The sequence below is a fragment of the Prunus mume genome, linkage group LG2 (genome assembly GCF_029339155.1).
Source record: "Prunus mume cultivar Tortuosa linkage group LG2, ASM2933915v1, whole genome shotgun sequence".
Taxonomy (NCBI): Eukaryota; Viridiplantae; Streptophyta; class Magnoliopsida; order Rosales; family Rosaceae; genus Prunus; species Prunus mume.
Genome location: NC_142699.1, coordinates 1006869 through 1034318, shown reverse-complemented (window position 1 = coordinate 1034318; position 27450 = coordinate 1006869). Strand labels below are relative to the sequence as shown.

Below are 27450 nucleotides of genomic sequence, written 5' to 3'. Positions count from 1 at the left end.
CCTCAGTTTAAATTTTGATTACAGGGTCCTGCATGGTTGATCTTATTGAGGTTAAGCTTAGATTGATCAATGAAATTTAAATGCAGATTAGTTCCTTCCCATTTTCTTGTTCTTATTTAAATCAAGTAAATATGTAATTGCTAATCGAATACTATAAAGAAGTTGCATATGGATTTCGAACTGGAAACAAAATACAGGAGCTTTGCTATAATAATGGAGTCTCCAATTTCCTTCCACGATACTAGCAGTAATTAATTATTAAATTGAACAATTAAATATGATACAAGAAAAGAAAAAGAAAAATGTAAATTAAACAGCGGTCTGGAAATCCGAATGGAAATATTCAGGCGACGAGTGAGAGAGGTAGAGAGTGCGGGGAAGAGGAGGAGAAGAGAAGAGTCGGGGAAGGAGGAGGAAAGAACATGTGTGCCAAGTGACTCGAGCGTCGCCCATTTTGAACTCCCCTAGACAGAAATAGTTACCACCGTCACCAGAAAGAAGCATAAAAAACCGTACCCCAACCCATTTTATCTTTCTTTTTTGTTTCTGGGCCCACCTTAAACACCAGTAAAATATAGAAACCATATCAATTCCGTCACTGCAACTTCGAAGCTCAACATGTCTCTCTCCCTCTCTCTGTGAGAAATAAAATCCGAAAAAAATGCTTGATGGCAACGAAGAGCCCTCGAAGCCCAACAAGGCCGAGAGCCCACCACAGCTCAAGAAATCTCGGACCGCAATCACCACCGCCACTGACGACGCGGGACCCAAACCCCAATTTTCCCTGGCCCACTGTTTCCCGCCGTCCGACGCATCTCCACCGCCGTTGCCTCCCGCCAGTGGCCGCCGCCCGAACGCCGCGCCTCCAATGCGCCCGCGGACCACCGAGACTTCTCCGACCGTGACTGGGTCTTCCCTTCCTTCGTCGTCCCACAGAACACTTCCAAACGCGGCAAGAAGCTCGCCTCCTCTGATTCGCGTACGGCTGCGGCGCATGGTAAGCTTGTCGACGCGTCGCACCGGATCGCGTCCCATTCTCCGCCTGCTGCGTCGGTGCCGAAGCCGGAGGCTGAGAGGAAGAAATTGAAGGTGGTGCCAAGTGGAGCTCCGGTTTCTTCTTCGAGTGAGTTGACTCGGCCGAGTTCGAGGCGGCCTGGGGAACTTAAACGTTATTTGTTACTAGTTGTGGTAAGCCATTTGATTCATTTTCAGAATTTGCATCAATTTTCGTACTCTCTAACTTCACTCAGCTGAGCTCAACTACTAGATTTTCTGATTTCTGTTGAAAGGAATGTAGGCTTTTGTAAATTCTACGATACCGTTTTTCAACTTCCCCTAGATTCTAGGAAACAAATGCTTTTAAAAACAACGTTTTTTTATGTTCTCATATACCTATGTATAGGTAAAAGCTCTTTTTTTTTTAATGGGAAAAAAAATGCATATCCACAATTCTATACTAATTTATGTTGAATTTTACGTATGTATAAGGTTTTCAATCGGTTGAATGAACTACTTAAAATAACATAATGCTAATTTATTTATGACTCAAGTCCTTCCAACAAAAAGGAGAGAGAAAAAAAAGAAACTTTACTCCTTGCAATCACACTGTTCCCATTTATGCTGCAGTCGTATGTTGGTTTCATCTGCTGTTTATGGATAGAAGCTGTTTCTGTATTAAAGTTACCGAAAATGCTAAATACCATGAGGAGAAGTGATGTGCCTATGTCTACGTCATATAATAAGATGTACTACCATTGTCTTATTCTTTAGTTGTTTAGCTGCTCACTGATTACGGGAATTTTCTGGATTTTTAAGAAATAAATAGTAAATTATGTTAATTTATCAGCACCTCCTTTGCCTTTCTTTGTGCAAATCTATGTCAACCAGATATTGCTTCTGATGTTGTACTTTTGTATTGTTGAAATTACGAGTTTAATAATTTTGTATAAACTTCTTCTGTTGCAGCTCACTTTCACTTGTGTATTATCTGTAACTTATGTATTTTATCTGCGGCACAGAGTTGCACAACTTGAGGTATGTTTCATGGCTTCAACCCTATTTCGGTTCTTGGTTTGACATTCTCTTTAGTAGTCTCCCTAATAATCAATCACGCTGCTTTCAGGAATGGTGTACCGAAAAAGATATCGATTCAAATAGCAGCTTTAGTCTTTTTCTGGCTGAGAAGACTCCCCTTTTTTTCCATTTTGCTAATGCTGAAAGAAGAACTGTTGCTTTGTATGCTGTGGTCATTATTCTTACTATGCCATTTGTATTGTACAAACATCTTGATTATCTTTCCCAAATAAGGAATCTCTCAAAAAGGTTGAAGAGTAACAATGAGGAGGTTCCCATAAAGAAGAGGATTGCATATATGGTGGATGTGTGTTTCTCTGTCTATCCATATGCGAAACTGCTTGCGCTTCTGTTTGCTACAATATTTCTTATAGTGTTTGGTGGATTGGCATTGTATGCAGTCAATAAAAATAGCTTTGCTGAAGCTCTTTGGCTCTCATGGACTTTTGTTGCTGATTCTGGAAACCATGCTGACACAGAAGGCCTTGGGCCAAGGATAGTTTCTGTCTCTATAAGTTCAGGAGGCATGCTAATATTTGCAATGATGCTTGGGCTTGTTTCTGATGCTATATCAGAGAAGGTTGATTCACTGCGGAAAGGGAAGAGTGAAGTCATTGAAATGAACCACATCCTAATTCTTGGATGGAGTGACAAACTGGTAAACTCTCAACCATTTTTAAATTGGATACACCCTCTATGTAAAATTCATGGTTTATATTCAAGTGATATCTCAATCTTGCTTTCCCTTTAAACTTTTTTCTTCTTTGGATCTCTAATTTTGTTTTAGATTTGGGATGTGATTCACAAATTCTGGGATGCCATACGACTTGAATTTCTTTAAAATTGTATTGTTGGGCATTTACTGTATGATGTGAAACATGAACTTAGTTGTTAACACATACCAAAAAGAATAGGGAACTTAGGTGTTTGCATGACTATTAGTCTTTAAGTGATATGTCCATCTTGCTTCTTGAATATGCTTTTAGATTTGTACTTTTGGCAGTTAGTGCTGTATGGGTAATTATAATTGTCTCTAGGGACTCATTTTAAGTCCTTTGTTGTTTCACTTCTTCTGTATTCATTTTAACTGGTTTCACAGATAGATTCTTGTAAATTCATGTTTCTCTTGCAATTGAAAAACGTTCCTTAAAGGCCCCTAAACCTCTCTTTCCTTATCGTCTATGAAACTAAGCGCCATTATATCTTACAAAAGAAGTTCTCTGTGTGAGCGTTATAGTTAAGGAGTCAAACAGGAAAGAAAGAAGGGAATTAAAATTTTCGTTTTTTTGCTGCTTCAGGGTTCACTTCTAAAGCAGCTAGCAATAGCAAACAAGAGTGTTGGTGGTGGTGTTGTTGTTGTACTTGCTGAAAGAGACAAGGAGGAAATGGAGCTGGATATAGCAAAGCTTGAATTTGACTTCATGGGGACCTCTGTTATATGCAGAAGTGGCAGCCCTCTTATACTAGCTGACCTGAAGAAGGTACGTTGGGTGTCTTTGATATTCCTCTTATATACTACTAGTACTAATGATTGTAGTTTTGTTCGTAGAAGGGTTCAATACTATGTATTTCATTTTCTCAACTGCTGGTAGTATTATTTTGATTGGAACATATATTTTTCAAGGTAGTTATAGGTGCTTCATCCTCTTTTCATAATGTTATTGTTTCTCCTTCTCTCTCTCTCTCTCTCTCTCTCTCTCTCTCATGGTTGCTGATTCAGATTGGGTTTTGTTTTGTCATTTGCAGGTCTCAGTTTCAAAGGCACGTGCTATCATTGTATTGGCATCTGATGAAAATGCAGATCAGGTTATTTCTTATTTCAGATGTCCTCTTAAGTTTCTCAAAGGTTTACATTATTGCGCATCAAACTTTAGTTACATTGGTTGTATTATGTTTCCAGAGTGATGCACGTGCTTTGAGGGTTGTGCTCAGCCTAACTGGGGTGAAAGAGGGTTTGAGGGGTCATATTGTTGTAGAGATGAGTGACCTTGACAATGAGCCTCTGGTGAAGCTTGTTGGAGGAGAACTCATAGAAACAGTTGTAGCACATGATGTGATTGGAAGGCTGATGATACAGTGTGCTCTGCAGCCTGGTCTTGCACAGGTAACTCTAGGGAGCTAAGCTTTAATTACACTTCTTAAAACTTGTGCAAGTCATATAAGACTAGTTCTTTCCTTCTGTGATTAAGTTTGTTTTCCTGAGTTCTGATAATATTTTAATTCCATTTAAGTATATATTTGTCTGGTGAGACAAGGTTCACTGGGCTGAGTAGGGCTCGAAAATGGCCCAGGGAACAGTGTGCCAGCCTGTTTTAGGCCATGAATCAGCATGGCCCAATAGCTAGCCCGAGGCTCACACTTGTATACCTAAATAGTTTTTATTTTGTTTTATTTAATATTGTTACAGTTGTTAAATATTGCTTCATTATTTTAATGAATTATGTATATATTTGGTAAGAGCCTAGTTACATTAGGGGTAGGAGTAGCTTTCTACAAGGAATTGATATAGTTTACCACAACGGTTCTACTCCAAATAGGAAACATTATTTGTGCAGAACCAGTCGATTCTTGCCACATATTGAAGAGTGAAACCTATGTGGAAAGGGGAAAACCCAAGGAAAAAGTAATGCCATTTAATGAGCATTTTAGGAAACATTCTCAATTATTAAGTTTACAGTTACTGATCATTCCAATTGTATGGCTGAAAATCAATCTTTGTTGAGAACAGCAAGAAATATTTTGAAGAGTTGAGAGAAGTACAAAACATGATGGAGAGGGATTCATCAGAATCACGTAAAGATGAAACCAAAAACAGCAAGACCCCAAACCAAACCAAAGCAAACAACCCACACAGTCTAAAATGGCAGACCAATCCAAAGGATAAGGCAATTGGAGTGCAGAAACAAATGGTTCACGCTTTCTGCTCCATCTTTGCACATCACATACCATTAAGGAAGAAGACAATGAGGAATTTTTATTTCTTGAACTGTAACCCTAACATCAGTGACCATCTGTGCTAACACCCAAACCTTAGGAGGTACTTTTGTCCTCCAAAATGCATTTGAGGGGATGACAGGAGAAAGAGAAGGGTTATCCATCAAATGTCTCAAGTAGGATTCATGAGAACATAGACAATATCTCTCTTACATTATTTAAACCTTGGGATTCTATATTATCTCTTTTGCATATCCGAAAAACCATATATGCTTTATATTTTTCAATAAATTATTTTTTTCACTAATTTATTAATTTTCTTTGGTCAGATATGGGAGGACATATTGGGGTTTGAGAATGCTGAGTTTTACATCAAAAGGTGGCCTCAATTGGATGGTCTTCGTTTTGAAAATGTGCTTATTTCATTTCCTGATGCAATTCCTTGTGGAATTAAGGTTGCTGCAGATGGTGGGAAGATAATCTTAAATCCAGATGATAATTATGTTCTGAAAGATGGGGATGAGGTTCTGGTTATAGCAGAAGATGATGACACTTATGCTCCATGCCCCTGTCCAGAGGTTATCAATATTTTCTTTATGTACCAACAATATACTGTAAAAATTGGAAAGTTTCAAAACTATATTTTGTGCTACACTGCTACTATTATGCTGATAATGATATCATTCTCAGATTTAATAGTGAAGTATGAAGACCCCAGCAGTTACATTAAGCAACTCACTCATTTGTAGAAAATATTTTTGATTCTTAGTTGATGAATCCCCATTATACAGGATTAACAACTGAACAATAAATTTTTAAGGATTAACAATCAAACTAGGTTATCTTTCTTTGCTCTGTCTCTCTGTCACTCTCCCCCCACCCTCCAATTTGTATGGTTTTTGGGTTCACCTATATGACATGCACCTGGCATGGTTACTAGGTATAAATTTGCTGGTTTAGAAGCACAACCAATGGATTGCTGTTTAACAGGAAAGCAAATGGTCAACTAGGTCCATACACATTCACTGTTTTCTTGTTTTCCTTTTTCCTTTTCTTTTGTCGTCAGACCCGCATAGCTTTCTGAAAATTAATGTAAAATTATCTGCTAAGTTTACTGGATGCCTTGGATGCCATTATTATATTTGCCTGAATATGTATAAGAAAATTAGGAATGATGACATTTGACATGCCTGAGCTCATGTTGTGTCCTTTGTGCAGGTATGCGCAGGCTCTTGTCCAAAGACAGTTGAACCTCCCAAATACCCTGAGAAGATATTGTTCTGTGGCTGGCGTCGTGACATAGACGATATGATTATGGTAACTCAGTTAATATTGTCTCATAAACATTATCTTTTCTGGAAAAAAAAGTGTAAAGCAACAGTACTAGTCAACAAAAATAGCATAGTAATCAGCAATATCCATGGGGAATAGAAATTAACTGCATTCATTGGCGTTCAGCATACAAAGGGAACAATTTTTTTTTTTCATTTTACTTGAAACATGCAAAAAATTTCATTTACAAGAAGACTGACACAAAACCTATGTCGAATCTTGATACCTCAAAGTTTCAGTTGAAAAGGTGCCATTTAGAACAGTTTCCTTAAAAAATATGGTGCTTCCACCAAAATTGTGGTGTTTCTGTGGATTCAGTGTATGGTTCTACTTTATCCGGGGAACAATTAGTGGCAGAGTTGAAATCTTAGCTGAATCGGACAATGCTGACTAAAACAATCTGATGCAGAATGCATATTATTAGTTTTCCTAATTCTTAAAGATTCCTTCTTGTTAAAGGATCTCTTATTAGTTAATTTACTTTCCTATTTTTTAAAGTTTACTTTTCCTTTTCCTAGACTAAAAAGGGTTTTGCCTCTATAAATAGAGTTGTTTGTAATCTTTGAAGGCAGACTTGATTAATGATAAATTTCCTTACTTTAAACTCTCTGATTCCTTCCCTTTCCCTTCGTCTCTTCGATCTCTAATTCTTCTCCTCGATCCCTTATTTCTTCTCTGTTCTACTGCTCAAGTGTTTACTCTAAACCTACGGACTGTTCTACATCACAATCACTCCTCTCTCTCTCTCTCTCTCTCATTTTTCTCTTTCCTGCCTCTTATTATTAACCTTTTCTCACTTTGGGTTGGGCTGTCTGGGACTTTTGGACTATAGGAATGGTTTTGTCTCTCACTTAATCTTTTGTTGGCTATTTCTTTTCCTTCCTTTGTTTTTTTTTTTTTGGGGCGGCTTCGTGGTTTCTTCTTTCCCACCTGCTAATTAAGAAAGGGTCACTAATAAACTAGTACTTTTGGAATCTCTGCATAATTCAAGTTTTAGCTCCAACTTGATTTGTTGCTGAATTCTGCTTTTCAGGTTCTAGAGGCATTCTTGCCTCCAGGTTCAGAACTTTGGATGTTCAATGAAGTTCCTGTAATAGAAAGAGATAGGAAACTTACAGATGGTGGACTGGATGTTTCTAGATTGGAGAACATAAAGCTTGTCCACAAAGAAGGAAATGCTGTGATCAAACGGCATTTAGAGAGTCTTCCTCTGGAGACTTTTGATTCTGTAAGTTTGATCTCTCTCTCTCTCTCTCTCTCTCTCTCTCATCTTGTATGTATTTTTTCCTTTCTGTAATCAAAGTTTATATTTCCGATGAAAAAAAGAAGAAAGAAAATGAGATACCACCACATCTCATATTTCAGAATTTGGCCCTGACCTTCAGAATGTTTTCTGCTGGTGCATAACTGCTAAATCTAAATTTATTGGGGAACGTACTTCTTATCCCTTGAAACCAAGTGATCTAATAGGAAGGACTTCACTAGAAAACTTCTTTCCCCTAAGCCACAATGCCAACTTATTTGAGTCAACATAATTTTTCAGAAGAAACATAAATTTTATTAAGAATAATAAATCTGTACAAAGGGTGGGCTGGACCAGAAATCCACCTGAAAGAAACAATACAGAGTATCTGATTCTTGACCATAGTGAAGACACAGCTTCCCTCCAAGCTAATTCAATATTAGAAAAAGAAAGGTCATCAAATTATGCTGTAATAGTAGCCCAAAGAGCTACTTTAGAAATTCAATAGAATTCTATTTTGCTTGGACAAAATGAGTTGCTTTGAAACTTTCTTGTGTAGACTCTACTCTTCAACTTGTTACTAACTCTAAATGGACAGATATTAATTCTTGCAGATGAATCACTAGAGGACTCTGTTGTTCATTCTGACTCAAGATCCCTTGCCACTCTTCTCCTTATACGAGATATACAGGTAACTTCAATTGCTGCATCCTGCCATAGGCGTGTAAGAGCGCTGATAAAAAAATCTGTCATCACTGATGTACATACATGCATGTATGCATATGTAAGGGAAAGTTCAGACAATCAGGCATAGACTGAATCAGCTCTAGTCCTAATGACTCTTCAAAAATTGATTATCCATCACCACCAGTTAAATTAACTCTTGCATCTTCATTCTTCAGAAATTCCTCCCTATTGATCTGAATTATTTTGTCAAGGTTTTAATCCATTTTGTAAACCTGTCATTCCTAGTAATCTAATACTTTGGGACATTCTTGTTATTTGAGATAAATGCTGTTTTCTTTTGTTCTCTTTTCTTTATTTTGTTTTGGTGTTGAGGTTGCTGTTTACTTTTGTTTTGCTCTTGTGGATTCCTTATCCACTTGCTTGTTTCTTTGTTTATCTCTGAGGGCAGTAACATATCAGATTAATCCTCATGAAGCTTATTGATTTTAGGATGGTCAAGGGTTTTCTTAGGCTTAATTACACCTATTCCTTCTGAACTATTACACCTCTCTCTCTTTATGCCTTAACTTGTCCCAGTATTTTAAAATGCCCCATTCGTCAACTGCTGTCACTTTGGCCCTTGTATTGCTGATGTGGCCCCAATGTGGCTAACATTTTGTTGGGCTGGGACCTGTGTCTCGCACAAACCATTTTCCCATCTTCCTCTTTTTTCTTCTCTCTATGTCTCCCTCTCTAAACCTGGAGGTATAGCTTTGGAGCTCTCTCTAATGGCAGATCTTTAATTTTAACCGAACCACTCATTGAGCACCTGAACAAATGAAAAAGAATGAAGCCCCACAAACTCGCAGTACCTCTGCTCTAGATGCTCCTTCCCAAACGTGTACCCAACAAGAATCTTAACCTTCATTCCGGAGCTTTCATCATCAAAATGAAACCAGAAATGCTGGATTTCTAAAAGAATAATCTGAGTTCTATTTTTTGGCCTGATCCATCTGAGTGCTGATTGTTTTATTTTAACATTTCCTGACTTCCTCAGACTCAACGCTCAATTAAATGTGGTTGCCAAGCTTTGATTTGAGATTTCAGATATTATATGTATCTCCTTTCTTTTGCTTATAGGAAAAATCAAAGTATTCGCTGTACTTGGGTTATGAATCTGGTGCATCTGATTTGCCATTATGGTTAATATTTTAAAATTTCATGTTTTGGTTATGATTTTGGTGCATAGAATTTCAGATCATGGCTTTTTTCTGTTTAGGGATTGGATTTGCTTTATATTTTAAGTATGATTATGTGGAAGTTGGATTATGTAAATTTGGCATTGAAGATGTTGCAACTCAATAATGACTACTAATATAAGCTACTTCTTCACTTTTGGATTGCAGTCAAAGCGTCTCCCTGACAAAGATACAAAGCCAACTTCTTTACGGTTGTCTGCATTTTCACACAGCTCTTGGATCCGTGAAATGCAGCAAGCTTCAGACAAATCAATAATAATTAGTGAAATTCTGGATTCTAGGACTAGAAACTTGGTCTCGGTGTCTAGAATCAGTGATTATGTGCTATCAAATGAACTGGTTAGTATGGCGCTGGCAATGGTGGCTGAAGACAAGCAAATCAATCGTGTCCTTGAGGAGCTATTTGCTGAACAGGTATTCTTCATACTCTGTTTTATGTTATTATAAATGTGTGATGAATGTTTTATAATTACATTACAAAGTAAGGAGCTGTTTTGGCAATCCAAAAGAGTCATCACGCACTCCTTTATTCTAAAAACACAAGGGAGAAATTGCACTTGGAGGACTGTAGGATGACTATTTTGGAGTGCCAATAACAGTTCCAAAAAATATAATTATAATTTATGTAGGAAAGATTGTAGATATTCTATGTGGGATAGATGAAGCAAATAGGATTTGAATAGAAAGAAGTTATCAAATATAATTGGGCTGGATTTGTGTCCATGAACGGGACCTTAGAAGTATACTGTTCGGATGAATCACATTGCAGGATAGACCACGATACTGGTCCTTTCTTTTCTTAAAAGAAGGATCCCACAACACACATATTTTCTTGACACTTCTCAAAGGTGTTTTTCCAGAGTATTTACTCTAAAATTCTGATAGTTATTAATATTTTCGGATATGTTTCTATTTTAATTAGTGATTGAAATTAAAAACTAAAAGACTAAAGCTTCGGGTTCTTTGTGCTTGGACAGGGGAATGAGATGTGCATAAAACCAGCAGAACTCTATTTATATGACCAGGAAGAACTCTGCTTTTATGATATAATGCTTAGGGGTCGTCAAAGGCAGGAAATCGTGATTGGATATCGGCTTGCAAACACAGAGCGGGCCATAATTAACCCATCACTGAAGTCAGAACGAAGAAAATGGTCCCATGATGACGTTTTTGTGGTCATCTCCATAAGTGAATGAACCTAATTTAACAAAGGAGTGCTAAACTGGTCTACGCTTGACATCTGCAGTAATCAGGAGTTGCCCTTCTTTCCCCTCCCCCACCTCACCAATATTACCAGTACATACTGAGAAATATTTTGTATTCATTGGGGAAGCGGATTCGGTCATGATTCCGGGAAAGTGCCAGTTCTTGCTGAAGAGGATGACATCCCTTCCCACCTGAAAAGGTAGTTGTATCAATGGGCGAATGGTGACTTAAATCAGAATATGAAGTTAGTTGGCTGGATGATGGGCATTCATGTTGTACAATTCTAAATATTTCTTGTTTAAAAATGAGTATATTCTTATTGTGATGGAAAATATGTTTTATGGAGAAATTCCTGTGAACCCCGAGGTTGAATTACTTTGTAAGATCCTTCTGACATGTGACAATTGATTAAATTAGGATTTTGTAAATTCAATTAAGTTTGACGCCGAAAGTGAGAATTCGATTCATTACAAAATTTATGTAAAAATGATGTTTATGTTCTTGGATAACCTGTTTTCCTACCTCCTTTTAAATACAGCAAGAGATAGTTCATGTCAGTTCAAATCCTTCGTATTTATTTGGACGATACATTTTTTGTAAGTTTTGATAATCCATTGTGTGTGGTTTAATCATATGGATATCTGAGATTCATGCCAGTTCAAAAACCGCATTAGCTCTGCCCTTGTATGGTAGATCATGAATGTGTTCAATTCTCACTTCTTCCAATTATATAAATAAAGAAAAAGGTAATTCCCCAAAAGGAGATGGTGGGCCTAGATTTTAGGCTTAATAAAAAGAACAAAGGAACTTGTTTTTTTCTTTTTTTAAAGGAATTTTCTTCAATTCATTTTCTATAATTAAATTTGAAAGGATGGATGCAAGTGATAAACAGGCTATTATTAGTATGTAGCATATCAACATCCGAATCAAAAAGAAAAAAAAATACGAAAAACAAAAGCAAAGTATAGGCCTCCTGTCACTCACCATTCTCTCTATCTCTCTTCTCATTTAATAGGTGACATAGGGAGAGAGATAAAAAGAAGGCAATAACACGATGATAAATCTCTCTCTCTCCTCCCTTGATAGGCGACGTAAGAAGAGATAATAGAGAGAGGAGGGCAACGCAAATTGGTTTAAGTACTACTCAACAAGTGGGACTTCTTCTTTCATTATAATTTATCTGATGAATCATGACAAGTCAAAACTACTGAAAACGTGTTTTAATTGCACGACATGTTTCTATCGTCTTGCTGGGAACCTCCTCAACCAACCACAAATGATAAATGAACATTATTATGACATAAGGTAGAGTTTTTGTTTTGTTTGGGTCCAGCTAGTACTACTGCTAGGGCTTGTCTAATTTTAGCATTTAGGTTGTAATTGAATATTTATTGAAGGTAAAATTGTAGCAATGGTCCTTGGACTAAGACCAAACTTTACTTTTCGTCCATCGTATTGTTAAATTGTTACGGTGGTACTTTAATTATGCCTTCACTTTCAAAATCGTCATTTCCCTCATCTCAGTCAATCTTTTCGTTAAAAATAATAACATCATGACAATAACAAATCCTACTTGACTTGAGCAAAAATATCTTTTCACACAAAATTTAAAAAATTAAATAAAATCTCTCTCTCTCTCTCTCTCTCTCTCTCTCTCTCTCTCTCTATATATATATATATATATATATATATATATCTATGCATCCCCGCTTTCAAAGTTCACTCAACCTAACCGCACCATTTTTGTAAAATTTGAACCACTAGACTTCAAAATTCACTCAACTAGTCACTCAACCATATTTCTTCTCCTCCCCACCAATTTCTTCACACACCCAAATTTCTTCCCAGCCCCAAATTTCTTTGCTGACAAAAAGAATGGCCTCTCTATTTATTCATCAGCCAAGCATGACTTAGCTATTTTTGGTCTGAAATTCATGTTGTATTCATAAAACCCCAAAACAGGGAATAGAGATACAAACAGAAGGCTAAAGCCACGAGGAGCCAACAGAACGCAAGAACAAATGACAAAATAGTACATGAAATTGAAACCTATATGAGGAGCGATTTTCAGTGCAGCCAAAAACCCAAAAGGTGATGGAAGGCGATCCATCCTCCCACTAAGGAGACAGACAATGCAAGCGGCCCACCTAGATACCCATCAACCTTCACTGCACGGTGAATATGACATCCAGTCAATGTGGAAGATAGCAGAGAAAGCCTTAATGTGTGTTCAAGCACATGGATTCATGAGGCCATCAATCTTAGAAATTCTCAAGGAAATCCAAGATGCAATCTCAATCGAAAGAGATGCTGGAGCAGCAAGAGATGGTACTTCAGAGACATCAAGGAATTCAATTAATTCTTCCTTGAACTCCATGGATCTTGATGGAACATATAATTTCTTGTCAATTGATGACTCTATCGCACATCCAACTGCCTGATAGTGCGATTTTCTTGGCAATGTACACATGACATTATAATTTTTTTTTATTTTAGGAGAGGGTGGCTGTGGGATAGGTTTGAGGTTGGAGCTTGCAGGTGGTAGTCATGGGGGAAGAAGAAATCGTCGAGAGAGAGAGAGAGATATATATATATATATGAAATTCCCAATTTGCCCTTAATTTTGATAGAAAATTTAATTAAAAGTTGATGAAAAGACCAATGATGCAACATGAGATCTAATTGAAACACCACCGTAACAATTTAACAATATGAAGGACGAAAAGTAAAGTTTTGTCTAAAAGGGAAGAAAATTAGTCTTGGGTTGAAGCTTTCAACATAATGCCATTTTTAGTCATTATACACAGCTCACAGCACTTTACCAAATACTCATAAACTGATTATTGTATAAACAATACTTTTAACAAAAAGTTTACCAAACGTCAAACTGCTTTCTCACAAAGCTGATTTCTTTCATATCAAATCTGACAACAACTATTTTTACAACACAACAATGCCAAACTGATCCTTAATTCAGGAATTATTGCTACAATTTTGCCTTTATTTAAATAGAAAGTTCCAGTACAAGGCCCGAAAGAGGCAAAGCCCAACAAAGCCAAGGGCCGGATAATTGCCGACAACAAAACAAAGCATTAATATACAAGCAAACCCCAGCAGTAAAAGATTAAAAAAATAATAATTTCACAGCCAGCGTTGACATCTCCGAATAAGGAGAAGCAATCGATGGCGTTTGCAGAAAGAGGAGGGCCAAAAGATGAATCTCCCAACAGAGCACCACAAATACACCCAAATAAACCAAAACAAAATCCTGAGAATGCAACAATGCTCTCACATGGAAATGTTCATGACGTCCATCACTAAGCCTTCCATCATCAGCGTCGCAGCTTCTCCAGAACAGCTCATCTCTTGTCTTTGTTCCCCTGCATTTTCTTCTTAATTTTAACACTTTTTTTATGATGAAATGAAAATGACCTCAACCGTTGATTTAAAGACTCTTATTACAGTCATGAGATTATGTACAAGGGTTTTCAATTTAAAATACAAGTGGGGAAGGGGAATCAAATCTAGGACTTCGGAAGGGGAATCAAATCTAGGACTTCGGGGGCATGATTAAACTACTGGAGCTACAAACCCCTTGTAAGTAGGTCATTGTGTTTGGATGATAACAATTAGTAAACTATAGGAGGATTAATAAATCAAAGAAACTTAAAATCCAGGCACCAAAGTAGAACTTCACCCAAATTACGAAGACCAAAAATCATATAGCATCCTAGCACTAGATCAAGAACATATAATAGAGAGGCAGACCTACCATAAAAAGATGATGATGATGATGAGGATGATGATGATGATGATGATGTATGGTTTGCGTTGGTGTTGGTAATAAGCTTGATAGGGCATGAGGAGATTGGAAGAACTGGGAGATTTTGACAATTGCAAATTTCAACCATGTAGCCGTCTGGATCATGAAAGAAGAGCTGGTCCACAATAACACCACCTTCTTCCACCTTGGCTGTCACATACTCTATCCTCATCTCCTCCAGCTTCTGAATAACCATCCCCATATCTGAGCACTGGAATGAAATGTGGTTGTCCTTTGGGTTGATTTTGCCTTTCTTTTCTGGGATATTTTTGTCTGACTCTAGCAGATGAATACCAATTCCATAGTTGAACAACCTGAGATATGATGATGATTCAATTAGCAATAATCTTAGATAATTAATTATGAAATAGTAATTAGGAAAAGAATAAGCTGAGCAAAAGTTCCACACATGGAAATAAGAAATAAGAAAAAAGATATAAAAAAAAAGATTATAATGAGGGGTGAGCGAAAGGCTGTGTGCGTGTTTTTGAAATAGAAGAGGTTAATTAGTGGGATAAGGGTAAGGGCGGCGTACCAAGCTCCCTCAAATTTGAAGGAAGAAGGGCGTTTAATGAGCACAAAACCCAATACTTGCTCATAAAACCTCACAGACTTGCTTACTGACTTGCAAACAAATGACACGTGATTTAAACACAGCTGAGGCAGCTCCGAAGATGAAATCCACCTTTCTGTATCCTCAAACTCACTTGCATTCCTCATCCTCTCCTCTCTCTCTCTCTCTCTCTCTCTCTCTCTCTCTCTCTCGTTTATTGTGGTGGTGATATGAGAGAGTATACTGGGTTATATAAAGGCTGATAAGCACAGAGGGAGATGGGGTCCATAAATAATTGGAAAGAAGATTCCAGAAATTTAAATAAAAGTTTAAAAAAAAAAACTGTACTTTTCTTGTTTCGGAGCTTCACTAATATACCCAAAAGAGAGGCTGAAATTATTTTAAAAACCTATATGGAATGCATTTTAGAACACACCCAAAACTCATTTACTACATAAGAAATTGGTGTTGAAGTTCCTATAAATTACGCGACTGTCATTGATCAACTTAAAAGAAGTCCAACACAAAAAATTTAAATAACACCCAAAACAAGCACATCCCAATTTTATAAAAAAAAACCCAAACAATTTATTACAAACAAAACGTTTTGAAAACCGTAGCGTCATTAACATGTCATGTTGACTAATGACTATAATGTTTCACACATTTACTGTTATGTTGATTAATGGTTGTAATGTTCCAATCTAGGGTAATAACACTGCTAATTTACTGTCATGTTTATTAATGGCTGTAATGTTCCAGTCTAGAGTAATAACACTGATAGTTTCCTATGACATCTTATTTCTAATGCATATCTATCCCTGTAATGTTCTAGTTTAGGGTAATAACACTGCTAGTTTTCTATGACTTCTTATTTCTAATGCATATTTACCCTTGTAATGTTCCAGTCTATGGAAATAATACTACTAGTTTCCTATGATATCCTATTTCTAATGCATGTCTACCTCTGCAATGTTCTAATCTAGGGTAATAACATTGCTAGTTTATTGTCATGTTGATTAATGCTTGTCATGTCGCTATTTCTAGTACATGTTCACCAAAGAAAAGATGAAGAAATAACAAACCAGACCAACTCAAAACAAGCCGAGCCCAGATTGTTAATACTATTATGTCATAAAGTACATTATTAATACTCTGTTATAGAAGTACATTGTTAAACAAAAATGAGATCCATAACTGAAATAGTAACAAAAGATAAATCGATTATCAAAGCTTAAAATACATTTCGAAAATCAACTAAAATCCAAAGAGAAACACATAATCTCAAGTCCAAACCAGACGATGACAACGATGACGATGATAACGACAATGACGTGGCGAAGGAGGATTAGAGCTCGAAGATGAGGAGTAGAGCTAAGAGCATCTGATCGAGGTTCGTTCGAGGTTCCAAACAATTCAAAAAAGAAAAATCAATAGAAGCACGATTTTGGAACAAGAAATCGAAGGTGAAATATTGAAAATTGTATATAAGAGAAGAAGAATATAGTTGGACCTGAGACTGAGCTTCAATGGAAGCTCCTTTTGCTCCAACACAAAGAAAGCACCAGCGAGAAAGGAGAAAATAAATCTGATTTGATTTTTTGGCAGATCTGATTTTTTTGGTAAATCTGCTTTTTTGGCAAATCTAGGCAGATTTGATTTTTTTTTTCCTCTCAAATCCATAGTACAAGGGCAATATAGGTATTGTACACACACAAATAAACTAAAAAATAGATATTAAATTGAAAAAATTGACAGCTGTGATTTTTGGGTTTTTGTTTTTTTTTTTGTATTTATAGTTTTAAAATAGTATAGGGTTTCTTTATAAGACTATATCTAAGATTGGGTATATAACTAAATTTGTATTCTTTTTTTTTCTTAAAGGTGAACAAACATTTTTATACGTGAGAGGGAATACGTACGATACAATGTAGTCAACAAAAATGAAGTTAACACGAGAATATAGCATGAAATGATCAAGCCCTAAAATGTGATACAACTTTATTCAACGGCATTTTGGATGAAAATACTAGGACTCTGACAATAGCTAGATTGATTGAAATTTAAAAAAAAAAAAAGGTTTGGAGATTATTTTGATAGTGTGAATTTTCTTGTTTGAAATAATTTAGGTTATCCTTTATAAATTGAAGAATTGGACATCTCTGATCACTATGTATTTAATCTTTGTATATAATATATGTATGGGATCTTAATAGCAATGGTCTCTATATTTAGATCTTACGTGGCTATCCACTTCATCTGCCACATAAGGTGGTATGAGAATATAGTATACAAATGTGGTAAGAGTAACATTATTTCTTTAAACTCTCGCACATATTTCAGTGTAGTTATTCTATTAATTTTTCTACCTATTTAAAGAGTAAAACCGTCAATTTGGATACAATTATCTTCTAAAACCCAATGAAAAATGTCACAGATAGGGGCGGAGCTACAGCAACACCTGGCCTTGCCCCTTCATTTATTTTCCAAACCTATATAATCTATTACAAAACATATGCTATTATAATGCAATTTCTCCAATTAACTTAGTGTTAGGCCCCCAATTGAAGATGAGAAAGCTATACGCAAGTAAGTTACAAATTTTGGCCCTTTCATACTGAGAATCCTATATATCTGTCCCTAATTACGAAGTAACTAGATTAGAACATGTGCTAGAGTTGATGAACCAAAATGATTAAAAAATGAGTTGGAGAATCAAAATGAAATTTGGTACAAGTTGAGAGTGTGTATATTAAAGGAGTTTCAAAACTGGAAAATACATATATACTGAGTAACATGAACGTTAATTAATTAACTAACATTAATGCCATCACGTACAATGCCCATTAACTGTTCGAGCATAAATTATACAACTATTTTCAAAGTTGATTGACTTGACGAATTATATGTGGGATGTGATAAAAAAAATACAAATTTATAAATAAATCCAATCCTAGACATGTATTTATAAAAAAACCCAAGCACTATTTAAACATAGAAACACACCCAAAATTAACCCCAAAATCAACTTTTTGGGTGTGTTTATAAATGGGTTTTGAGTGTGTATAATGATGGGTTTTGGGTGTGTTTATAAAGTGTTTTGGGTGTTGGGTTTTTTTATAATTTCAACCTCCATTTTGGGTGTTTTAGTGAAACTCCCTAAAAAAAAATCTAGCAAAATATGAGCATGTGATCCTTCCTCATGTCAATTGTGTCAAATAAAACCAATCCAAAACAGACCACATGGTGGTTGAATAGGTCCATAAATTTAGGCAAATTCATTTTTAAAAAGAGAGGTGGGTCCGGATTCAATTTGATCAGTTATCATGATAGAGTTTTTGGAGGACCCATTAAGTAGAAACTAAAAGAGATATTTTTTATTAAAAAAAATTGTACTCTCGTATTCTTTTAGGGGGTGTTTTTGGTTTTCAATCAAGAATGGTTCTTGAATTTCTCTTTCTAAAGTTTTAGTTTGAGTCCACAAACTTTCGAATCAATCAATGTGATCCTTAATAATTTTCATTAACACGTCAATTAGTCACATGATAACAGTGATCAACTTTAAAAAGGGTATTTTCATTAAAATACAATATATTTACCCATCACAAAAAGTAAAGTTAGAGTTTTTTGTTTAACGTGGCTATTTGCTTTTGCTGACCCTAAATGGTGAATAGATAACCTTATTGAGAATACAAAGACATAAGTTTAAAGACTAAAATGAGTTATATTTCGATGAAAATGCTTGTTTAAGGTTGGTCAAGTGATGACACAACCAAGTTTAACAAAAATTTAGGGACTCAATTGATGTTTAGACCAAAAGATCAAGTCAGATGACCAAGTTTAACGAAAATTTAGAGAACTCAATTGATGTCTAGACCAAAAGATGAAGAACTATATTGATTGATTTAAGAGTTAAAAACTAAAATGAAAGAAAAGAATTCAGGTATCATTTGTCATAAAAACCACAACAGTCTTATATTTTTTCTGGATATTTTCCTATAAAATGTGAAAAGACGGATGATAGTGAGAAACAAAAACCAGCATGTCTGGATTCGAGAGCAAAAAACCAACAAAAGAGACAGGGTAGGGTAGCAAAAAACCAACTTGGTGGGGTTGTAGCACGTGAAAATGTCCCAGAAAAATAAATCAGCACATGTTTGATGTAACACCTGGTAAAGACTTGCCACCTAAACTCTTTAAGTAGAGAGAGACAACAAGGGAGACCTTTTCTTTGTTGAGAGAGAGAGAGAGAGAGAATAGCGTTCACATAAACATTCCAATTATTGCTAGTACACGTTTTAATCGATCGGAACGTTTATACTCTCAGCCACAGCTGGTTTTGTTGACAATTAAAGGTAGGTTTCAAACCTACTTCTACCTTCTGACATAAATTCTCGCGTGCGGGATAATTGTTGCAGGATGTCTTCTACTCACATCCCGCAACATTTATCCAGAAATGTTACTTTATCTTCTTGAAAAATCCTCTTTCACATCTGAAGCCTTTTCCAGGTGGATTAGTGTGGCTATAGCCTACTACATGCACATCCCAGCCTACTGCTGCATGTCACAATGTTTCTAAGCTAGACTCTGACCTTCTTGTTTATATATCTTTTTACCTGGTTCTATCACCACTCGGGCACCGTCCAGCTTCACATCAACCAGTATCACTTGTGACTGATTATAATAGCTTAGTGGACCTTATGAATAGAAGAAGGTGAGCATCTCTCGGATAGTCTCTAAATTTTAGCCGAGTTCTAGCTAAAATAGCTAGAAAGCCATTATAGCAAACCACTTGGTGTTTCCTCTAGCTATGTTCTCTATTTTGACTAATCTGAAATACTTTATTATTATTTTCTCTTTCTCCCTCTCTCTTGTAAATCCAATATATTAAAATGAAAAATAGAAACCTCAACCCCACCAACCTCCCAAATGTCCATCTCTCTCCCCCTTTTTCTCTCTTCTCCTTGCCAGATATAGAGAGCCAAAAGTTAGTTCTCCAAAATAGAGGGCCAGGAAAGGAGTCTGCTGGAAGGAGAATTTTCCTTCTTTTTAGCCAAAATAGCTATGGATGAGAGGATAGAAAGTTTGCTGGATATGGATATGCTCTATTAAAAAAAGGCGATGAATCCCGAGTATGGTTCGTCAAAACTTGCTTGCAAGTTTCAAGTCACAATAATGTGCAGACGTGAATCAATTCTATGCACAAAAGAAAAGGTTTTGCAATAAGAATTGAGTGAATACCCCATGAGCTTCTACACCAAAATGTTGGCAATTTAAAAACTTCTCAAGTCTAGAAACTTATTATAATTTATAAACTGTTGCATATGAACTTCAAATTTCATTCCCAAAAGTAAACACGGTAGGATAGTTAAAAAAAAGGACTTCAAAAATCTGACTTCTAATACTTGTACCCAGTACCCACAGAAGATATGAAAAGAGGTAACTGAAAAATTAATCATTATGATGAAATCCAAACCTTAGCATACACAAGGCAATCTTTTTTAGGACATTTAAACGCAATTTCATTTGTTGGCAAAGTTGAAATTATTAAGTTGATAAAGCATCTGAACAAAACCATGTCAAGGAGCAGAAAAGAACGGGAAAAGATCAAATTCCAAACCATGGGAAAAGAATGCAATTGGTATGCAGCAAAAGGAAACAAGAAAGAAAGAAAGAAAGATTCAAATTGATGCAATGTCGATGTTTATTATAATACCACCTGCCACTTTTTTTGGTCAACACAATCACCTTCCACTATTACTCGAAACTAACTGCTGAATTTCCAACAACTCACATCCTCTCACCGGAGGTAATACCAGCTTGGCTTGCATGAGATCCCGATCAGCATATCTTACTTCTGTAGCACCAACATCAAGCCTCCTAAGAATTATATTGATCACATCAATCTCCCTACAACCTCCCTCATATTTCCATATCATCACAGCATTGCAACAATCTTAAAACGCAGCATCTGAAGAGCCATTCCCACTGTCTGCTCTCCTAGTTCTTCTATACCGCCACCATCAGCAGATGGAAATCTGTCTTCAACCACCAGAAGGCGAAACAAGAGTCGCTTCATCCCTTCTTTGCATCTTATTCATTAGGTGAATGTATCGATACCGCATACCCATTAATGGGTGCTTCTCAATCAAGAAGTCCTTCCTATATGCCTCCCTTAGGACCACAGTTTGTGTCCTAATTTTATTTGAAACATAGAAGATTCCTGGGTGATGCACCACAGCCTTTTTTAACCTCGACCTTTCGAACCCCAAATACTCTCCCAAAACAAACAAATTTTCCCTCTCTGTCTTCTTGGAAATCATAAGCCAAAGAACCTCATGAAGCATTGCCACCATCCACTTCTCTGCCTGATCGCTATTTGGTGAAAGATGGGTTGCATTTTCATATGGCGAAATGTATGGCAATGCCTGCCATTCCTCAACCCATTCCTTCACCCTATTCTCCAAATCAAACCCCTTGGGAAAATTCATTGGAAACCCAATGTGCTTCGATAAGTTTGCATTCGGGGCACAGACCATTATTGGCCTTCTCTCCAATTGAGAGAAAGCAAGCTCCTTTCTCCAACAAACAAGACCCAAAGCAATCTCTACTTTACCAGTTACCGCATCCCCAACTTCACAAGCCTCAAAGTAGTCAGGAAAATCAGCAAGAAGGGTACCCACAATATCATGAGGAAGACCCAGATCCCATTTCAACCTGTTAATCAGGTGCATGGGCAATTTGGTCACTCCAGCGAGCATCAAAAGCTTAGCAAGTCGCTCAGTGGTGTTGTATTTGTTAGACATGGAGGTATGAATGGTTGACTCCTTTTTGTGGAGCAAGAGGGTCTGTGGAGTGAGCTTGACATGGGGCGGGAGACCAGGGGAGGGCTGGAATATGGAGAAGAATGAGGGGTATTTCTGGAAGAATTTGGAGGATGTGGTAGGGAGGTTTAGGTGGGGTTTGAGCAAAGAGGCTGCAGAGAGAGGGAGGGACTTCGAAGGGTTGGAGATGATTTGGTTCTTGAAGGAAATGACTTGTTTAAGGTCTTTCTCTCTTTCAACTGCGTAGTCCAAGTATGGATCTCTGACCCATTTTACCTTGGCGTTTACAAAGGCCCTGACGGTGTTGAACCGGTGGGGAAGCAACCTAATCAGAGGCAAAGCCATGACTGTGAATCATCAAACCTAAACATCAAAGCCCATATCAGAAATAACTCATACAATGATTTATTTAGTTTTAAAAGCAACCATCCATACAATACAATAGCCTACAATTGAAATATAGAACTCATATTCTCTCCTTGGCACTGATTATTATTGTGCCTCCTTATTTTCTAATTTAAATCATCCCATAATTTTAAGAAGAGAATCCTAAGAGTGAAAATGCTTCATACAAATCAAACCTACTCAAGAAAACAGTCTCTCCACTCAAACCCAACCACCAATTTTTCTAAGATTCCATATCATTTTCCCTGTATTGCATTGCAGCAACCACCCAAAAGACAATTCTAATTTTACTTGAAATGAGTGAAGAGAAATGCCAAAATTAACACTCCAACTGAGAAAACACGTAATGTAGAGCAAACCAACAGCAAACCCCCGAAAGGAAACTTTGATCAGAAATATAAACATAGAGGTTACTGCATAGGAAGTTGCTTACCCTGCACATGGAGGAGCAGAGCTGTGGTCGTCACACCTTCCACTGCCTTTAAACTTATAAAACCTTCTGTTAACAAATTAGGTGAAGAAGGATCAAAGTCAATTCTAATGTATACTTTGATATCCCAGATTGAAAAAGAATCTTACACTAAGCAAAATACAAGTTATGACAAATGGTGGCTATGCCAAAAAGCAATTGATGAAAATAACCATAGCAACAGTAAAAGAACAAAAGGCAAATACATATGGTTTGCCCATTCCTCTCAACTTCAGTCATAGTTCTTATTGCATATTGAAAATACATCCTATCACTAGTATAACTCCTGTTTCAAACGTCATAACATGAGAAGAATGAATAACAGTATATCCCCCCTAAATTTCATGATGGGCAACAGTTTACATAGCAATAGGTATTATAGTCAAGCAAACATGCCTTCATTGGTAGCAAGCATAGAAAAGAAATAAAATTCATCTCATGCTTTCTGGTGATGGTGTTGGAGTTTCCATACAGGTAGAATTTTTCACTCTCTCAAAGCGACCGGGAAGACGAGCTTGTTTCAACTTTCCAGAGATTTCAAATTTTGTACCTAACAAAAACCTACCAAGCCTCTCTTTCAATATAGGAGACAGTGCATCACAAGAGGTCAAGACATCAAGTGAACGGATCACTCCTTTCTTTACACATACACTAAATGATGATGACACACCTTTAACTAAGATATCATAATGTTCCACATCATAGTTGTCCATCAAAAGGAACAGAAATTCGAGAAGAGTGTGTGTTATATCAATGTATCCGGGTACAGAGTATACCATTAACAGCATTGCAGGTTCAATATTCATAATATTGTCTACTCTTTCTTCAAAGAATAGCCAATCATAAAGTAGAGCCAGTTTCGCATTAGCCTCAACATAATTCTTCGTACAAGATCTCAATAGCCAACCTATAACAGCCCATCTTGGAATGACATCTGACTGAATAATTTCATTTGGCGGGTGGTGTGCACAACATATAAAACGAACAATGTCGACTATGAGAGTCTCTCTGTTTGGCTCACATAGAAACTTCTTGGCAAACCATGCCTGGTGACGCTTATGACTCCCCAACTTCACATGCGTGAGTAAAAATCTCAACTGTGCCTCCATTTCTGGAGTAATCCGAAGTAACATATACCGACTTGGAGTCCTTGTGATATAGAGCTGTGCAATACCAGAAAATCCCAGACTCTTAAACTCACCCTGGTTCAGTACTAAATCCTTCCATATAGCTCTAAATTTGGGTAAATGGACCAAATCTTGTAGGAGTCGAACAAGATCCCTGCCAATCTTCAAACACAAAGGAAACTGCTCCTTTAAAACTTTAATACAAAAGTCAATCTCCAATTGCTTTAACGCCTCTAATTTTGGATTACTTAACTGCCTACAGTGATCAGCTAATAACCGAAGATATGTATACAACCCACTCGTCAAGATCATCGATTCTACTTCTAAAAGACAATCCCATTTGGTCAAAAGTATGTTCACCATCTCAAAACACAGCCACAAATTTCCTTCACTAAAATCCCCACCAACAATTTGCCTCAGCAAACAAACCAACAAACCATCAACGCCTACTGCTAGAACATCAATCAACTCCTTAGTAACCCAAATCAGTTGGCACTTGATTGGTTCAAGAAGTTTCACATACAATTCATTCACAACATTGGTGAGGAAACTAACAAACAAGCCATACCCATCAGTGACAATGGCATGCAAGTGCTTAATATGTGTTTTTCCCAAATGGCATTCATATAAAACTCCATAAAGTATCGCTTTGTTGAGCAGCGAGTATTCTTGTGGCTTTGGAATCGTTATTGAAAATGGGGGTCTTAGTTTTGGTTCAAGAAGCTCAAAGGCTTGCCTCAGAGAGAGCTCTGTTGGGTCTTCGGCTTCGTGGGGAGCGATTTGCATTAGTTTTGAAGCCATGTATGGTTCACAGGGTACAGCTATAATGAATTTGTGTGTGTGATTGAGGCAGGTATAAATGGTATAGAAGCCTTTCTGCGTATTTTCAAGAACCCACCTGCATGCCTAGAAAGTTCACTTGGGCATTGGCAAGCGGTCTCTTGGGTGGCGCCATTGCTCTTAGTAGCTCTACACCCACCTGCACGAGTAGAAAGTTCACATAAGAGCTATCCAATGAACTCCACCACACTCCAATTAGTCAGGCAATAAACCAGGGTGCCATATCCGGTGCAGATACTACGAGTTAAATTAAATTTGTACCACTCTTTGTATTATCTTTTATCTTTTTTATTAAAAAAACAAACTTGCAACAGAAAGCAGACTACCAAAAATACTCAAGACAATAAAACATTTCAATCTGACAGTATAACATAAAAAGAATGGTCTGAAGCCCATAAAGTAGCCCAAGATCAGACCTCTCCCACAAATTATACACCTCCTCCCCTCTAACATCGTAAAAAATCCTTCTATTTCTTTCCCATCTCAACTAACCATCTTCTTTGCCATCTCTGTAAAAGAGGTGCACAACATGATGAGTTGAGGTGGTACAATTAGTTTTTATTCATTTATTTATAAATTAAATTAAATTATGCGATTATAGATGCAATTTATGATTATGACAAAAGAGGCACTTAAAAAATATAGCTAAAATATAATCTCTAAGAACAAATTTATTCAATCCTAAATTTACCATAACCCTATAACAGTCTAGTGTCTGTGTACAGCCTCATTGATGTTTTTCATTATCAAATATTTAGAATCCTATATTAATAGAAGTAAATGAAAATATACATTATAGGTGAAAAGGTTTTTCTAACATGTAGCATGAACAATACAAACATTGGTGAATAACTAAACTGTTTTCATAACCCTGGGTACAATTAAGGACAAGAGAACTTCGTGGATAGTAGATTTTCTAATTAATTATGTGGTGCTTTATCAATATTTATGGAGTTTTTAACACCTCATCACATCAACTATAGAGCTATACATAGAACCGAAAACCAGGTCAGCATATGTATATAACATAGTTCCAACACATTAATACAAACTAACAGCAGGCATTTAATTTGGAAATACAAAAGCAAAACAGCCCTAACCAAAATTGATTTAAACTAGCTAGCAAGAACTTTCAATTAAGAAGCCCAAATGATAGTTTCAATTGCAAAACCCATTGCCATTCACAAACCCTAATTTGAATTTCAATTGACAGACACAAATTTCGATAAATTGGCAAGCATAAATTAAATTAGGGTTAATTATACTTTGGTACCATGTGGTTACACCCTTAAGACATGTTAGTCCATATCTTCTCAATTTTTACAATTAATACCTCGGTTATTTAAATTTGTTACAATGTGGTTCCTCTGTTAGAGTTTCCGTCAGATCTCTAAGTATGGGTCCCACATTTTTCACATTTTATTAATTTAAAATTGATTAAAATATTGTTTTTTGGAAAAAAAAATTGCAGAAAAAGAATCCTCCCAAACCAGAGCCGCCCCCACCCCGATTTTCTTCTCCCCATTCACCCATGACCACCACCCGCAGCCACCCTCCAAACCCCAAACCACCCTAACACACCCCACACCCAAACGAACCCAAAACCCCAGCCGCAACCACCCAAACCCCCTGCCCCGACTCCAAACTCCAGTCCCCACCCACCAAAAACCAACGATTTTTTTTTTTTGCAAAACTGGGATTTTTACCAAAACCGCAAAAGTCTCGGACTTCAAGAAAAGAAAACTTTTTGCCTGCTGTTTTCTTTCCATCAGTTCATGATCTACCAAACAGGGGAGAAGACACAAGCCAACCCAAAATTCTCATAATCACATTCACCACAACTACGAGACACCAAATTATAACGCTAATTGTACAGTTATGTATTGAGGAAATAAAATAAATCAAAACACCAAAATTCAAAAACCAACTATTTTTTTTTTTTTCCAATTTGTCGGTTTTTAAATTTGCAGAGAGAGGGGTAGAGAGCGGAGAGGAGAGAGAGATACAGACCGTCAGATCTCGCCGGAAAGCGTCGGGCGAGGGCGGGAACGAGCTCTGGAGGATGGCGTATCCCGTATCGGATACTCGTTTGGATACGATACGCTTCGGATACGGTCCGATACGCATTGGATACGTATCGCAGTCAACGGATACGTCAGTTGACTAACGGATACGAGTATCCGACATTCCAGACACGAGTATCTGACTTTTCGGATACGAACCTCCGGGCGAAGTTTGCCGTTGAGGAGCCCCTGGGTGCTGCGTGTGAAGAGGGAGGGAGGGGGAAGAAGAAGAAGAAGATGTCAGACTGGAGGAAGAGATGTCAGAGAGGGGGAGAGAGAGAGGAGAGAGGGAGAGAAGAAGAAGATGTCAGACTGATCTCAAGTGACGACGTCGTTTGCTAAAACAGGATTTGTAATATATATATGTATATATATATTTTTTCGTAGATCTGTTTATGGGTTTGGGTCTTAAACAAATGGGCTTTGGGTAATGATATATTTGGGTGAAAAAAGCTATAGATGCCTAAAAATATAAAGAATCAGAAAAGAAAGCCCAAAATGCTACACTATATTTATAATTTATAATTTATAATCTATTTAAAATATCTTTTCTATTGAGGGATCCCTCAAATAATTTTATTTGAGGGACGCCATTTATGGTACACTACAATTTTTTTTTTAATGATCCAAACC

General features: G+C 36.8%; 4 protein-coding genes across 5 annotated transcripts; 1 reads left to right on the top strand and 3 right to left on the bottom strand.

Annotated features, from left to right (window-relative positions):
* Window positions 1-451: 451 nt before the first annotated feature.
* On the top strand, window positions 452-11222 carry LOC103319049 (ion channel protein). 2 transcript variants are annotated; one of them, XM_089045976.1, is made up of 12 exons: window positions 452-1188; window positions 1966-2034; window positions 2123-2731; window positions 3372-3554; window positions 3820-3879; window positions 3974-4177; window positions 5337-5585; window positions 6226-6324; window positions 7373-7567; window positions 8181-8273; window positions 9655-9921; window positions 10485-11222. In XM_089045976.1, exons 3-12 carry the CDS (start codon window positions 2261-2263, stop codon window positions 10701-10703), a joined length of 2040 nt encoding a protein of 679 aa, XP_088902102.1. In that variant the 5' UTR covers window positions 452-1188; window positions 1966-2034; window positions 2123-2260; the 3' UTR covers window positions 10704-11222. The 2 variants fall into 2 exon arrangements, with proteins under 2 accessions (XP_088902102.1, XP_088902103.1); XM_089045977.1 differs by lacking the exons at window positions 452-1188; window positions 1966-2034 and having other exon boundaries at window positions 2361-2380; window positions 2475-2731.
* A 2362-nt stretch (window positions 11223-13584) lies between these two features.
* On the bottom strand, window positions 13585-15312 carry LOC103319028 (glyoxylase I 4-like). The gene is made up of 3 exons (XM_008220521.2): window positions 15072-15312; window positions 14486-14850; window positions 13585-14093 (listed from the first exon to the last, which is right to left on the bottom strand). Exons 1-3 carry the CDS (start codon window positions 15254-15256, stop codon window positions 14002-14004), a joined length of 642 nt encoding a protein of 213 aa, XP_008218743.2. The 5' UTR covers window positions 15257-15312; the 3' UTR covers window positions 13585-14001.
* Window positions 15313-20755: 5443 nt separating this feature from the next.
* On the bottom strand, window positions 20756-22258 carry LOC103319027 (Ubiquitin carboxyl-terminal hydrolase family protein). The gene has a single exon (XM_089045975.1). The coding sequence runs from the start codon at window positions 22256-22258 to the stop codon at window positions 21134-21136; it is 1125 nt and encodes a 374-aa protein (XP_088902101.1). The 3' UTR covers window positions 20756-21133.
* A 713-nt stretch (window positions 22259-22971) lies between these two features.
* Window positions 22972-24817, bottom strand: EMB2739 (embryo defective 2739). Its single transcript, XM_008220517.3, has one exon. It carries the CDS (start codon window positions 24713-24715, stop codon window positions 23219-23221), a length of 1497 nt encoding a protein of 498 aa, XP_008218739.1. The 5' UTR covers window positions 24716-24817; the 3' UTR covers window positions 22972-23218.
* Window positions 24818-27450: the final 2633 nt, after the last annotated feature.